This window comes from Triticum aestivum, chromosome 2B, assembly GCF_018294505.1.
Source record: "Triticum aestivum cultivar Chinese Spring chromosome 2B, IWGSC CS RefSeq v2.1, whole genome shotgun sequence".
Classification (NCBI taxonomy): domain Eukaryota; kingdom Viridiplantae; phylum Streptophyta; class Magnoliopsida; order Poales; family Poaceae; genus Triticum; species Triticum aestivum.
The window spans coordinates 640472790-640486629 of NC_057798.1; the positions used below are offsets into that span (position 1 = coordinate 640472790).

The window sequence follows — 13840 nt, forward strand, 5'->3', positions numbered from 1 at the left end:
CTTCGGTGTAGTAGACAGTTGGAAAGTGGCTTTATCCAATTAAAGAAAAACTTGTCCCTTAAACACAAAGCCATGGGTGCGATGATGATCACTGGCCAGCACACTTCCTCTAAGCCGTCTGATCTGCAATTCATTCCAAGCTAGATATGGTGTGTGATATGTGGGTTCGTTCATCTGTCGCTGAGAAGAAACATAACTATATGTATAGTATGATGATGTGCTTGAGGCCGACCACAATCTACATGTACAATATATATCACTAGAGAACAAAAACGCGTGCTTAGCGTGCCACACTTTATAGAGTTAACAAAGGGACTGTTAATTAGTGTTAAGCTCGGTATGCATCCGTATAGGAGTGGCAATCCTAATCCTACTTACCTAGGTAAACATAGGATCCGGTCGATGTTTGTCTTCCGTGGATCCGACTGAATCCGATTTTCGTTCATCTATGCCTGTGTGTCTGAAGGTTGGATCCTTCCGATCTATATTTCTCTTGATCGACGGCGGCTGCTACTTTGGTGTGCTGGTTGTATAGGGACTTAGCACGATGACTTTCCGACTGTCTACTACAATAATGTTTGTCCAACTCTGACGATGAAGAGGAGATGATGGCGACGCGCCTTGGGCTCGCTCGAGTGCTTGGCCGTCGCTAGGTGGTCTACGGATCTGGATGTAAATTTTACTTCTACTATTCTATGTACTACCTTGATAGTTGATGAATACTCGCTTCGTCCCATAATATAGGAGCGTTTTTTACACTAGTATAGTGCCAAAAATGCTCTTATATTATGTGACATAGGGCGAGAAAAAACATACATTACCATGAGAAACATGAAGCAAAGTGTTAATCTCTGTAACACTATTGTCCTAAGTCTGGAATTATTGGCATCAGTAGGAAGGCTTGTGCAATCAATCAGGGTTAATCTCCACAGGGCCTTACAAATAGGAGGGTGACACACAGTCACACACACATAGACAGACAGCCGCAGCTCAGGACATCAGCCATGCAAGACCTACTCATTCTCATCTTGAGCTTGATGCTCCTCCTCGTCGCCATGGCCGTCCGGCGGCATGGGCATGCATCGAGCAAGGCGGTCTACACGCGCCTCGCCACCAGCGTCAAGTCGACTTTCGCGGGCTGGCTCCGGCAGCCAGCCATCGTCATCAGGGACCGCGCGACAGCGCACCGCCTTCTCGTCCGTGGCTGCGTCGGCGGCTCCTTCTCCAACCGCCCGCCATCCATGGCGCCAAGCGCCGTCCTCTCGCACCGCCGCTACCACAACCTAACATCGGCTCCATACGGCCCGTTCTGGCGCGTCACGCGCCGCAACCTCACCTCGGAGGTTCTCCACCCACTGCGCCTCCACCGCTACGCCGCCGCCCGCCGCGACGCGCTCTGCGATCTCGTCGCGGACCTCAAAAATCAGTGCACGTCCAGCCCCGACGGCCTAGTCCTCGCGGCGGAGAGCATCCGCACCGCCATGTTCGGCCTGCTCACGACCATGTGCTTCGGCGACGGCGTCGACGCGGGCCTCATCCGCGCGATGGCCGACGCCCAGCACGACCTCGTCCAGTTCTTCCCTGAGCTGCGCGTCTTCGCGAAGTTGCCGGTGGCGGCTAGGTTGATCCACCGCCAACGGTGGAGCAAGCTAGTGGCGCTGCGGCGGAAGCAGGAGGAGATGTACCTCCCGCTCATCCACGCCCGCCGCAGCCGGCAACGCAAATCTGGCGAAACGCCGGCGTATGTGGACACGCTCATTGACCTCCGGGTCCCGGACGACCACAACAAACGCAGGAGGCCGCGTAGGCTCACCGACGGCGAGCTCGTGGGCATGTGCTCCGAGTTCCTTGGTGCAGGAACTGAAACTGTGGCCGCGGCGCTGCAGTGGATCATGGCGAACCTGGTGAAGCGCCCACACATGCAAGAGGCTGTCCGTAGGGAGATCAACGCTGCTGTTGACGCGGACGCCGAGGAGGTGGGCGAGGAGGTTCTTGGAAGCTAGAGTACCTCAACGCCGTCGTCATGGAGGTGCTCCGGCTGTACCCCACCGCGACCTTGGTGTTTAGGCAGGTAATTAAGCAACGGACTGCATGCTGACATCCCTGAGACATACTCCCTTCCCTAATTAGCTTTTCTAAAGTCAAACTTCATAAGTTTTGACCAAATTTATGGAAAAAATATTAACATATAAACCACCAAATCAATATCATTAGAATTCATAGTTGAATATGTTTTCAATCATATCAATTTGTTATCTTAACGTTCATATTACTTATTATAAACTGGGTCAAACTTTATAAAGTTTGACTTTAATCAAAGCTAATATGGAGAGTAAGCAAAAAATAAGGAAAGTACTACAAATTAGATGAAAAAACTAATAGAGGACATGAATGTAATTTCTGCTGCACACAAGGTGTCGGAACAAGACGACATCATTCATGATGGCCAGCGTATTCCGACGGGCACCAATGTGCTCTTCCCGCTGAAATCTCTGGCGCAAGACAAGGCGACGTGGGTCAACCCAGATGAGTTCAAGCCAGAACGGTTCCTAGCCGACAAAGGTGGGGAAAGCATCAGCCTTGTTGCAGCCGCTGGAAGCGGTGGGGAGATCAGGATGATACCGTTCGGTGCCGGCCGAAGGGTGTGCCCCGGCATGGCCGTCGCCATGCTCCACATGGGATACTTCACGGCCAACCTCGTGAGGGAGTTTGAATGGAGGGAGGCGAAGGGGGAGCTAGCTGTCTATCTCCGCCCGCATTTCGGGTTCTTCACTGTCATGAAGCACCCGTTGCGTGCTCACCTCGCTGTGCTTACGCGACGGGAGGGGGCTCGAAAGGAGGAGTAAATTAGACATGATATACCAGCTTGTAAGGTTGTAATTTCCTTTGTGTAAGTTTCAACTTCTGTTGTCGTCTCTGTTGCATGCATAATGCATTGCATGTTCAAAATAAGCTCAACCTCTATGTAGGGATTGGGTTATGAAACATTGTCAGTTGTTCTCTAAGTTGCCAACTATGTCAATACAATCAACTTTATTGTTGTTCCAGTCACCCATTACCATTCCATGCATTATGCATTCAAATGGACAAGCAAGGGTATAGTACAACTGAAAAGTTTCATTTGTCACGTGGATTATGAGGATAAAAGAAAAGACATCCCAAAGAAGCCAACTGACCTGAATTATGTTGTTGGCCTGGCATGTCGCTACCAGTTAAACCTTTTGATAGCACCTCAGGTCTCTCGATCATTCAATTAGAAACATTTCATTGATTTTGGCAATGAATGACTTCGACGATCCAACTATGATGTGCGATGAATTTGTGACTGCGCGATCGTTAAACCAAGATCCTGGTTCCTAACGATGTCAGACATACGATAAACCTGACCACGAAGGACTAGTCCCTGCAAGCAATTGAGAAGAAAGAATAACTATGACATGCGATCTAAATATTGCGGATATAGATGAAGTACTGATATCTCGAAGAGATAATACAGAGGCCTGATTGTTGGACACAAATGAAGTATATGAAGTTACATCGGCATCTAACTTTTAGCTAACTAAATTTAACCCTAAGACAAAGCTCTAAGGGGGATATTTAAGGAGAGGCAGAGGGGGTGGATTCAGTCACCCCAAGGAGGGGGGGGGGCTCAACCCTAGGTTGGTTTCCTCCTTATGTATAGATTCTAAAAAAACCTATGGCCTTTTATTTAAAAAATACATGGACCTAGCTCGAAAATGAGATGGTGCATCACCTACAGATGGTTACGGACAGTTTATGAAGTCATATCATGTACTCCCTCCGTCTCAAGTTGTACTGAGTTTGAGATACTTATTTTGAGACGGATGGAGTATATTTTATCCATTTATTCATGTGTCATTATAGCGGCCTTAAAGTCTTGAAATATCCACTCAAAATGCTGTATTTATTCCTCCTATGCTATTGCCATCTCCATGTTGGTTAATGCTCTAAGGGTTGTCCCTCTCGTCCATGATAGGTCGTTCATTTCTTAGTAATACAGACATATTTGACTTAGCCAGCATCATATTCTCATGAACACTAAACAAACTTTTTAGAAGAAAATGATATTTAAGTTGAAGTACGCAATCTTTGGTGATTGATCCTTGTCTTTCGGCCCGCCACCACGAGGTGAAGAAGAAGGCGGGGGGATGTGCACGCAGTTGGTCAGGGCGGGCCTCGTCGGACAAAGCACACCGCCACACTGGTGCCTCTCAGGCAATCACCGTCGTGGTTGTCCCAGCTGAAGCCGCCATACATTATGCCTCTCAGCACCTTGGTCTGCAACAATCGTTGCAGCAGTATGCGCCCTCCTTTACCTTCGGCTATCGAGTCTCATTCACCGTCGACATCAACATCGACTACGATTCACGGAGTCGCATTCGCCGGGGCTTGTCCGGTCATGGATGTCGGGTGTGGAATGCTCGTCCGTCTGTGCCCGGTCACTATTTGCCGGAATGCTTATCTAAGCGGGACGGCAGTAGAGGATGGGGAGATAATGAACGTTATCCATGTTGGGGGGGCTACGAAGACGGACAAGTGGAGGACTCCTAGTCAGAGGAATAGCCGTAGCAGGACACGAACAGCCGTGCATCCAACGACAGGCAAGAATCCATATGAGCACTGACCGTCGCGTGCTGACCCAAAGAAGAAGAGGAGACTGAATTTCTCTCCAAAGGAGGATGAATTGTTATGTGAGGCGTGGTTGGCCACTAGTATCGATCCGTTTCAGGGCACGGAGCAAAAGGGCACAACATTTTGACAAAGCGTGCATAATCTGTTTCACGAGCAAAAGTGCGCAATCTGAAGTTGTTCAACCATCGATTGTACAACATTCAAGATGTCATCAAAAGGTTTTGCGGTTTTTACAAGCAATTGCAAAACCAGTGGCTAAGTGGCGCGTCAGTCCAAGATCCACAAGATTATATTTCTTTTTCACGCTGTAGTTTGAGTGCAATTCTCCGAATTTCACATGATGTCTCCACACAAAAGAATGCAGCAATCGCAGTGTGCATCACAAAAGCAAATAGACATCATGATATAGAGTAGTACTTGCCACAAATTTCTTTGGGAACAGCAATGCAAGGCATAACCCCTCCGGGTCACAACTCACAACACATCTTCTTGACAGAAACAGAGGTAGTAGTTCCTCAAGGTGCACAAATCAGGTGGCACACTCCTCATTTACAAGCATCATGAAACGTAATCTAGCAAACGCAATAGCAGTTAATACCCCACATAACGCAGTAAGATAATGTAAGCTGATTAGAACACCGTTCCAGAGCAGATTCAGACAGGGAAGCTCTGCTCATCATCCTCCATCAGTAGTGTCTGTCAGGTCCATGGTGCATGTCCTGAGATCTGCAGGCAGAGACGGATGCAACTGGTCAGGTCAGACGAACTTGCCCACGGATATCAATGATGCCCCGCGTACGATGCTTACCAGAGGCGAAGGACGTAGCCATGGAGGTTGCCCTCCTGCAGGTTGGGCTGCACCGGCTGGAGCTTGTACTCCTGCAGCTGCGGCGAGAGCTTGAGAGCAGTCATGGAGGACTCGGCGTCCTGCCCGTAGATCTGGTCGCCGACGTCCCACAGGGGGAACAGCTTCGGGTTCATCACGTCGGCCGACTGGCCCGGCTGATCCCTCGCCAGATTCTTTTTCACAGACACAAGCAAATTCATCAAGGGTGAATAAACGGCAGCACAAAATCACCTGACAAGGAGAAATTAAGCTGAGATGTGTTACCATGTGGAACATGTAGCTGCTGCTCTGGTCCTCTGACATGTGCATCTCCTGTCAGAATGAAATCCACAAAACTCCATCAAAAATCAACTATTTGCAAAAAGAAAAGAAAAGAAAAAGGGTGTGATAAAGGATGACAGGAATGCCGGACAAATCAATGCATCTTGTTTCGCACACCCTCTGGCGCATCTCGAGCAGCTGCTGGTCAAGCAGCTGTTGCTGCAACAAGTTAAATCAGGTCATTAGCACTGGGCACAGAGGAATGTAGAGTTCCATTCATGGAGTAAAAGAACCTAGAACTGTTGCATCGTGTTGCAGGGTGGTTACCTTCCTAAGGCGAACCTTGTACAGCGAGAACTCGATCTGCTGCTCAAGATTGCTCACGTCTTGCAGGGTCAGAGAACCCAGGTCCTCACCCATGTACTGCCTCATGATGATCTTCAGCCTGTTGCTCTCATCCTTCATCCGTGTCATCTCATGGATGATTTTCTTCATCAAAAAGAAAGCAAGATTATTAGCTAAAACCAGTAAAATTTAACAATGTTATTAATTGATTTAGCCTAAACTGGTGTACCTGCTGGACGTCCATCTCATCAAAACGGGTGCTGGGGGCTTTCAGGTATCTGTCAAAGATGTTTGCAATCCTGCCACACACAAAAAGGAGAACGAAAAACAGTCAGGGCTTAGTTGATCATCATCGGTTCCTCGTATACTTTTAAATTGATCTTGACTTCATTACTAAAACGTGCGGATTATCAACAACAAAAGTTGGAAGTTCCCAACAAAAAGTTCAACAGGAAGTATACACATTGAGGAAAACTGCACAAGACTAACTGTACATACAAAAGAACGTCATGACAAGTCTAGAACAAACATTATGGGACCTGAACAGTATCCAAAATTTCCATTTCCCCTCAAGCCAAGATGAGCAGATAAAAATCAAATTGCAGAGAACATGCAGTAGTTAAACTGGTGTTTGCAATCCTGCCACACACAAAAAGGAAAAGGAAACAGGCAGGGCATACTTGATCATTGTGGGTTCTTCGTATACTTTTAAATTGATCTTGACTTCATTACTAAAACGTGCAGATTATCAACAACAGAAATTGGAAGTTCCCAACAAAAAATTCAAAAAAAAAAACTGTATACATTGAGAAAAACTGCAAGACTAACTGAATCTGACAACTCTAGAACAACATTATGAGACCTAAACAAGAATATCCATATCCACTCAAGCCAAGAGGAGCAGAGAATCAAATTGCAGAGAACATGCAGTGGTTGAACTGGTGTGCAGAGATGTTTTACTCACCTCCATGGAGGGCTGGAGTACTCGTACATCTTGCCACTGCCGGAGAATACGATCACCCCAACCTGCGCGTCGCAAAGAATGGCCAGCTCATTTGCCTTCTTGAGCAGGCCCATCCGCCTCTTGGAGAAGGTGACCTGGCGGCTCGTCGTGTTCTCGATCTTCTTGAGCTCCACTTTCCCACGCCCCATTGCTGCAGCTCAGTGGATCTCTTCTCCTCCTATGCAATAAACCAGAAAGAGCTCGTCAGATCATGATGCCTACGTTCATCCAAGATGAGAATCAAGTAAAAGGCTTCAAATGCAGAGTCGAGATGCACCGAATGGCTTCAAGTGCAGGAAGTAAGATCAAGCAGATGGTTTGAAAAGCAAGAGTTCAGAAGCAAAGATATGTCATAAAAGAAACTACTTCTAAGCTCCAATGTTAAAGTCGAATCCAAGCACCACGCAGATCAAATGGCTCCAAATGCATGAGACGAGGCAGAGAAAACTGTATGCATAGACATGAGAAACTATATGCTGTGAAGAGTAAAAGAGTAGCATTTGCAAGACATGTTCTTGCAGAGAGTGTGTGCTGCAGAGCAAGAGAGGTAGGAGTCGAAAGAGGAGAGGCATTACCTGTGGACTGCGTGTGCTTCTTCAGAAGATGGAGGGGGGGAGCAAAGGGGCCAGGGGAACCTTTTATAAGTCTGGAAAGTTCTTGTTTCAAGCCTCAAAGACCACTAATATTCTCGTCATCTCCTGTCAGGCTGTCCCACTACATACTGGTACAGCAAATAAACATTTCATGCATTAAGGAAAAGAGAGCAATTACATCAAGCAATGTAGCCAAATTAAACTCTCTGCAATGTAATTGCCCCAAATCAGATAGCATGCACAAACAGACCATTATTGTAGCCCACAGACATCTATCCATAAAATGCGCTACCTGTGCCCTCAAATTAGCACCATTAGGGCGAGCATCTCAAACAATGCAGCACAAGATTAATAATGCGAGTTGATGAAGTGCAAAGTGTGAGCTTCAGTGTGCATAGGAGACGGTACCAGATGGCCGGAAATGTGGGTGCTGTGGACTGGTAACCGCCTCTTACTGGACATGGCAAGGGAGGTGCGCCTTGCATCCAGGCTACTCCTGTAAGAAGACCGACCTAGAACTGGCCAAGGCAGGGAATAACTCGGTGCAATAATGCTTTCCATAAGGTGGCCCTTGGTCCACTCCACACTGCACCTAACCTACTGGGATGCCAGGCAAAGGCATGCAGCCGTGGTCAAATGCATGATGGCATGTGTCACACACACATATCCCATGCCAATGTCGTCGGTTAAGATTTTGTGTTAAGAGATGGCAGATGATCTGCAGATATCTCTCTGCAAAAGTGTTTCAGTGAGACAGTGACTGCTACTACTCCATTGCAAATGCACTTCCCTGGAGCATTGCTGTGGTTCAATGATGAGTGGTAAAAGATAGCAGATGATCGGAAGGCACCTGTCTGTGTAAGCTCACACTGCTTGTGTAATTATTTCACAGAAATTTTCATGTTCTCACCTGTAGCAAGAGACACCTCTAGACTCACATTACCTCTGTAAATCATCTCATAGAAACTTTCATATCCTCACACTGATATTGAGCGTTTCAGTGTATTTAAATGTGATTTTCATTCAAGTTCCAAGGGGAAAAGAATGCCAGTTTACTTCGTTGCCAAGTACCGGGGCTCATTCATGAGCCGTGATCAGGAGAACCAGCAGAGCATGATGGCAGAAGAGATATCCTTGCTAAAAACTGTGTACTTCCAAGGGAGCTCCAGGCACCCATCACACTGGCTCACAAGGCAAAGAAATTATGCTCTCCTTCTCATGGGGCCTGTCAGCGTCTGGCCACATCCCTATGGCTATGGGATACCCTTTTTGTTTCTCTTGGACGATCGAATCATGTTCACACCTGCTAAGGAATATAGTTGTTGTTATCATGGGTTGCGTTACGCATACAGGTTCTCTCTCAAGCCAACATTGGCTACGCGTTGCCGCGTGTTTTGCCCTAAAATTAACTTTGTTCTGGGGTCAAATAAAAATTAACACTTTTTATCGCCAATATGTAGGAGGTCACATTGTTCACAGGTGTATATTTTACACAAATCATTGGGGAAATTTTAGCGGTGCACTTCTTTATGCTTGGATCACACAAATCAATCAGAATATTTCAGGTTCTGGCCGAATCTGAAAGTAACAACAGAGGTAAATATTGAAGTTGCTCATTTGAAACCAATTATGTTCAGCAGGTTACAAGGTTCACGTACACAATAAAGTTGGTGCTGAGCCGCTGACAGCAAATACTGAGGGTGGTGGTACATGACATGTGTGAGATGGTGACACAAACCAGGGATGTCATCACAATTTGCTGGACGGTACACCTACACCAGAGGCCCTAACCTTCTTCTCGATCACCTTTGAGAGCTCCTTCACTTCCTCCTTGGGGATGTGACGAGGGTGACTCAACCAAAGCCCTCCATCAACCACCAGTGTAGTGCCATTTACATATTTGCCTGCACAACGGATTGTTGAATACATCAAATGGCTAACTCTATGGCAAAGGATAAGCCATTACTTTACTGATTTATAGATTTTGTAGTATGTGTCAGTTCCTGGGAAGCCAAGAAAATATTAGTTGTGCTAAAATAGCATACATGTATAGCAGGGCATGCTAATCTTATAAAGCTAGTGATAGCAATACTTTTCAGATGACCTCCAGGTAATTGGATGCTCAGCTTATTGAACTTTTACAGTTGAAAGAACTTGCTGTTATTTGGTTACATGAACGCTGGAGAACACAACTGACCTGCATCGGAAGCAAGATAGAGCGCGGCCATTGCTATGTCCCGTGTCTCCCCCAACTTAAATAAAGGCATCATTTCCCTTTTCCCCTTGCCCATTTCATCAGGTGCAAGCTTCCTCAGTCCTGGAGTGCCGCCGATTGGTCCTGGTGCAATTCCATTGACCCTAATTTCATAATCTGTTCCCCATTCCAGAGCCAGCGTTCTTGTGATACTATCAACACCTGCCTGCAGAAGCCAACACTGTCAGGAAAAGTGACCTATTTCAATCATTTTCTGGAAGTGTATCAAACATGATAAAAGTACCTTAGCGGCGGAGACATGAATTTGGTACCAAGAAGCAGTGTAATGCAGTGTCGCGCTTATGTTAATGATGAGGCCACCAGTGGAGGGACCTCTCCCTGGCCCACCTTTTTTCAGATACTTCAGGGCTTCATAGCACATTGTGTACGTACCCACAGTGTCAATCTCGAGAACTGCGGAGAGAAAATTTAGTCAATACTAACTAAATTTTCTGAAAGAAAAATATTCAGTGTTGAGCTATTTGTTTCATAAAAGGCAAGTTATCAGCACAAAAAATCCTTGAGCTCAGCAGCCTAGCACAGTTGCACAAACTAGCAAGGGCGCATTATTATTCAAACAGCATGCAATATCACGCTGCCAATATTCACACAATTGGACCAAACAGCAACTCTCAAGTAAACCAGAAGCATATGGCTTAGTGAAACACCTGTTCGGAATCCCTTGGGTGTCAGATCCTCCGGGGATGCAAGGAAGTTGCCCGCTGCACCGTTGACAAGAATGTCAAGCTTGCCGAAATGCTCAACGGTCGACGCGAGCACTCTCGCTGCATCCTCCTGGTTACGTACATCTCCCTGAAATCCAACAGCCTGCACGCCACACCAAGCTAGCATTAGTAGAGACCAGCACTACTTTATCCCCAGAAGACAAGAGGCTAGTTCATTTAATCATGGTGGGGAACATCTTTCTTTCTGAATATGGTTTCACAATTCAACGACACATGAAGTACAAAGCATTGTACACCGTGCAACCCGATTAATATAGCACTTCACTTGCGAAAATAGCAAGTTGACTTCATTCCCTAAACAACAATTTCTATACAAAATCCCCTATAAGAACTCGATTACCATGGGATTCGATGAACAAGATAAGAAAACAACAAGTTATATACAAAATTCGCAGCGATTTCCTTTCTTGTTTACTAATCACGCAACTGCTAATAAGGAACAGATGAAATATCAAAAGCATTTCCACCTGACAACCAGAGAGCACCAGATCCTAAGCAAGGAACCAAGGTGGGTGAAACATGCGCGATGGTGGTAGGTAGGTTTGGAGCGGAAGAGGGGGAGGGGGAAAGCAGATTGGGCGCACCCGAAGGCCCTCGGATCGGAGGGCGGCGACGGCCTTGTCGAGGACCTCGCGGCGGCGGCCCATGATGGCGACGTGGGCGCCATGGCGGGCGAGCTGGGTGGCGATCTCGAAGCAGATGCCGGAGCCGCCGCCGGTGACCAGCGCCGCCTTGCCCCTCAGCACGTCCGCCCGGAACGGCGACTCGGTCGCCATCGCCTACTCGTCGCCTTCTTCTTCCCCGCTCCTCCCAGCTCCGGTGTGGGCGCAGATGGATGGAGAAGCGCGAGATGCTAGTTTAGCGTGCTGCTAATCGCCGGCTTTGTTCCGTGTTTGGACTCGTCTTCGACACGCGGCGCTGCCGGATTTCCTCTGATTCGTGGCTATGGTTTTTCTATGGGACCAAATTGAGCCGAGCATACCAACTACGACTCACACTAAGCTGGAAAAAAAAAACTACGACCACACTGGACATGGATTTTCTGCTCACAACTTTGTTAGAATTTTAGGTCTTTTTTGCAAAGAAATTCAAGGATTCTAACAATTAGTAATTTTCTTATTCAGAACATTTAAACCATAGAAAACTTTGCTTTATGATTCATTCGTACTCCAGGTTTTCCAAACCATAGGACACTTTCCTATGGCCCAAAAATTGATCAATTAATTGATTTTATTTGTCGACTATTAATCGGCCAGACTTTTGGCAAATCACAGATTCTCAGAGACAAAAAATTCTAAAATATGCTATACTCAACTCTGGAGGAACTTCTCTTCGAGCAAGGAATGGCATTAGGTCTGGTGTTGTTGGAGGAAGGGTGGTGTGGCTATCATGTTGTTGGAGGAAAGGGTGGTGGCAGAGAGCTGCTCCAGGGTGTTAGCCATCGTGCTCTTCAACGAGGTGGGAGATATGGAGGGCTCCATATTGCTTCAGCTCCAGGGGAACACGATGGAGAGATCTGGAGGGCTGGGAGGTTAGACCGGGCTGGCATCGTCCAGGGTGTCGTCATCTGGTGAATAGGGAGCATGATGGTGAAATGCTGAGTAGTTCCACACCCTATCGAGCAGGGCAAGTTTTTTCCGGAAGGCAGATGGAGGGGAGTGCCAATGTTTAGGTTCCTGCCTGGACAGACCCAACCAATTTGACGACAGATCCCTGATAAATCGCTTGACACACTGACAAAATTGGCCCAGCAAACCAACACAACTGATATGGCATAATCCTAGCGTTGACCCATAGAGTCTCGATAAATTGTGAATCGACCGATATTTTGAACATGGCCTAAATACTAGGAATCATATGAATCATTTGTACTCCAATTTTTTTGAAACCATAGGAAACTTTCCTATGGGCCAAAGATTAATCAAAAATTGATCGATTGGTTGATTTTATTTGTCGACTATTAATCGGCCAGACTTTTTGTAAATCACAGGTTCTTGGCACAGAAAAATATCTAAAATATGCAATACTCACCCCTAAAGGGGCTTCTCCTCGGAAGGGCATCAAGTGTGGTGGTGTTGGAGGAAGGGGTGACGGAGAGCTGCTCCAGGCGTCAGGCATCGTGCTCTTCGGCGAGGTGGGAGATGCGGAGGGTGCAAGGGCTTCAGCTCCTGGGGAACACGATGGGCATATCCGGAGGGTTGAGAGCTTAGACCAGGCTAGTTTCGCCTGGTGAATAGGGAGCATGGTGGCAAAGCGCTGAGTATTGCCCAAACCCTATTGAGCAGAGCGAGTTTTGTTCGGGAAGGTAGGTGGAGGGGAGAGCCAATTTTTAGGTTTATGCCTAGACAGGCCCAACCGATTTATCAGTAGATCCATGATAAATAGCTTGACACACCGATAAATTGGCTCAGCCGACTAGCACAACCAGTATGGCATAGTCTTTAGTGTTGACCCATGGAGTCTCGATAAAATCGTGGAACGGTCGATATTTAATACATTGGCCTAAATACTAGGAATCTTATGTTAAACGGTAGGTGAGGGAGTCCTGGACTAGGGGGTGTCCGGATAGCCGAACTATCATCATCGGCCGGACTCCAAGACTATGAAGATACAAGATTGAAGACTTCGTCCCGTGTCCGGATGGGACTTTCCTTGGCGTGGAAGGCAAGCTTGGCGATACGGATATGTAGATCTCCTACCATTGTAACCGACTCTGTGTAACCCTAGCCCTCTCCGGTGTCTATATAAACCGGATGGTTTAGTCCGTAGAACAACAACAATCATACCATAGGCTAGCTTCTAGGGTTTAGCCTCCTTGATCTCGTGGTAGATCTACTCTTGTAACATCCACATCATCAATATCAATCAAGCAGGACGTAGGGTTTTACCTCCATCAAGAGGGCCCGAACCTGGGTAAAACATCGTGTCCCTTGTCTCCTGTTACCATCCGCCTAGACGCACAGTTCGGGACCCCCTACCCGAGATCCGCCGGTTTTGACACCGACATTGGTGCTTTCATTGAGAGTTCCTCTGTGCCGTCGCAATCAGGAAGGATGCCTCCTCCCGTCTTTAAAGACGGTACCGTCGCCAAAGGAGCTTTGGCCGCCGGTCAAGCTATCCGGCTAGGTGGTTTCCTTA

At 47.1% G+C, this 13840-nt stretch overlaps 2 protein-coding genes and 1 pseudogene across 3 annotated transcripts; 1 reads left to right on the top strand and 2 right to left on the bottom strand.

Moving 5' to 3' along the window:
* Positions 1–920: 920 nt before the first annotated feature.
* Positions 921–3047, top strand: LOC123041859 (cytochrome P450 89A2-like; annotated as a pseudogene).
* A 2031-nt stretch (positions 3048–5078) lies between these two features.
* On the bottom strand, positions 5079–7824 carry LOC123041860 (MADS-box transcription factor 31). 2 transcript variants are annotated; one of them, XM_044464412.1, is made up of 8 exons: positions 7685–7824; positions 7071–7287; positions 6336–6405; positions 6089–6250; positions 5939–5980; positions 5765–5812; positions 5462–5673; positions 5079–5379 (listed from the first exon to the last, which is right to left on the bottom strand). In XM_044464412.1, coding segments are annotated over exons 2-8 (723 nt in total). In that variant the 5' UTR covers positions 7259–7287; positions 7685–7824; the 3' UTR covers positions 5079–5378. The 2 variants fall into 2 exon arrangements, with proteins under 2 accessions (XP_044320347.1, XP_044320346.1); XM_044464411.1 differs by lacking the exon at positions 5079–5379 and having other exon boundaries at positions 5458–5673.
* A 1475-nt stretch (positions 7825–9299) lies between these two features.
* Positions 9300–11637, bottom strand: LOC123046447 (peroxisomal 2,4-dienoyl-CoA reductase [(3E)-enoyl-CoA-producing]). The gene is made up of 5 exons (XM_044469821.1): positions 11287–11637; positions 10625–10784; positions 10201–10370; positions 9900–10122; positions 9300–9606 (listed from the first exon to the last, which is right to left on the bottom strand). The coding sequence occupies exons 1-5, from the start codon at positions 11476–11478 to the stop codon at positions 9452–9454; spliced, it is 900 nt and encodes a 299-aa protein (XP_044325756.1). The 5' UTR covers positions 11479–11637; the 3' UTR covers positions 9300–9451.
* Positions 11638–13840: the final 2203 nt, after the last annotated feature.

Coding starts and splice junctions, on each gene's coding strand:
- LOC123046447 (XM_044469821.1), bottom strand. CDS start 11,478: ATGGCGACCGAGTCGCCGTTCCGGGCGGACGTGCTGAGGGGCAAGGCG. Junction 10,123..10,200: donor TTCATGTCTCCGCCGCTAAG/GTACTTTTATCA, acceptor TGGCTTCTGCAG/GCAGGTGTTGATAGTATCAC. Junction 9,607..9,899: donor CTATCTTGCTTCCGATGCAG/GTCAGTTGTGTT, acceptor TCCGTTGTGCAG/GCAAATATGTAAATGGCACT.
- LOC123041860 (XM_044464411.1), bottom strand. CDS start 7,258: ATGGGGCGTGGGAAAGTGGAGCTCAAGAAGATCGAGAACACGACGAGC. Junction 5,981..6,088: donor ACAAGGTTCGCCTTAGGAAG/GTAACCACCCTG, acceptor AACTTGTTGCAG/CAACAGCTGCTTGACCAGCA. Junction 5,813..5,938: donor TGCTCGAGATGCGCCAGAGG/GTGTGCGAAACA, acceptor TCATTCTGACAG/GAGATGCACATGTCAGAGGA.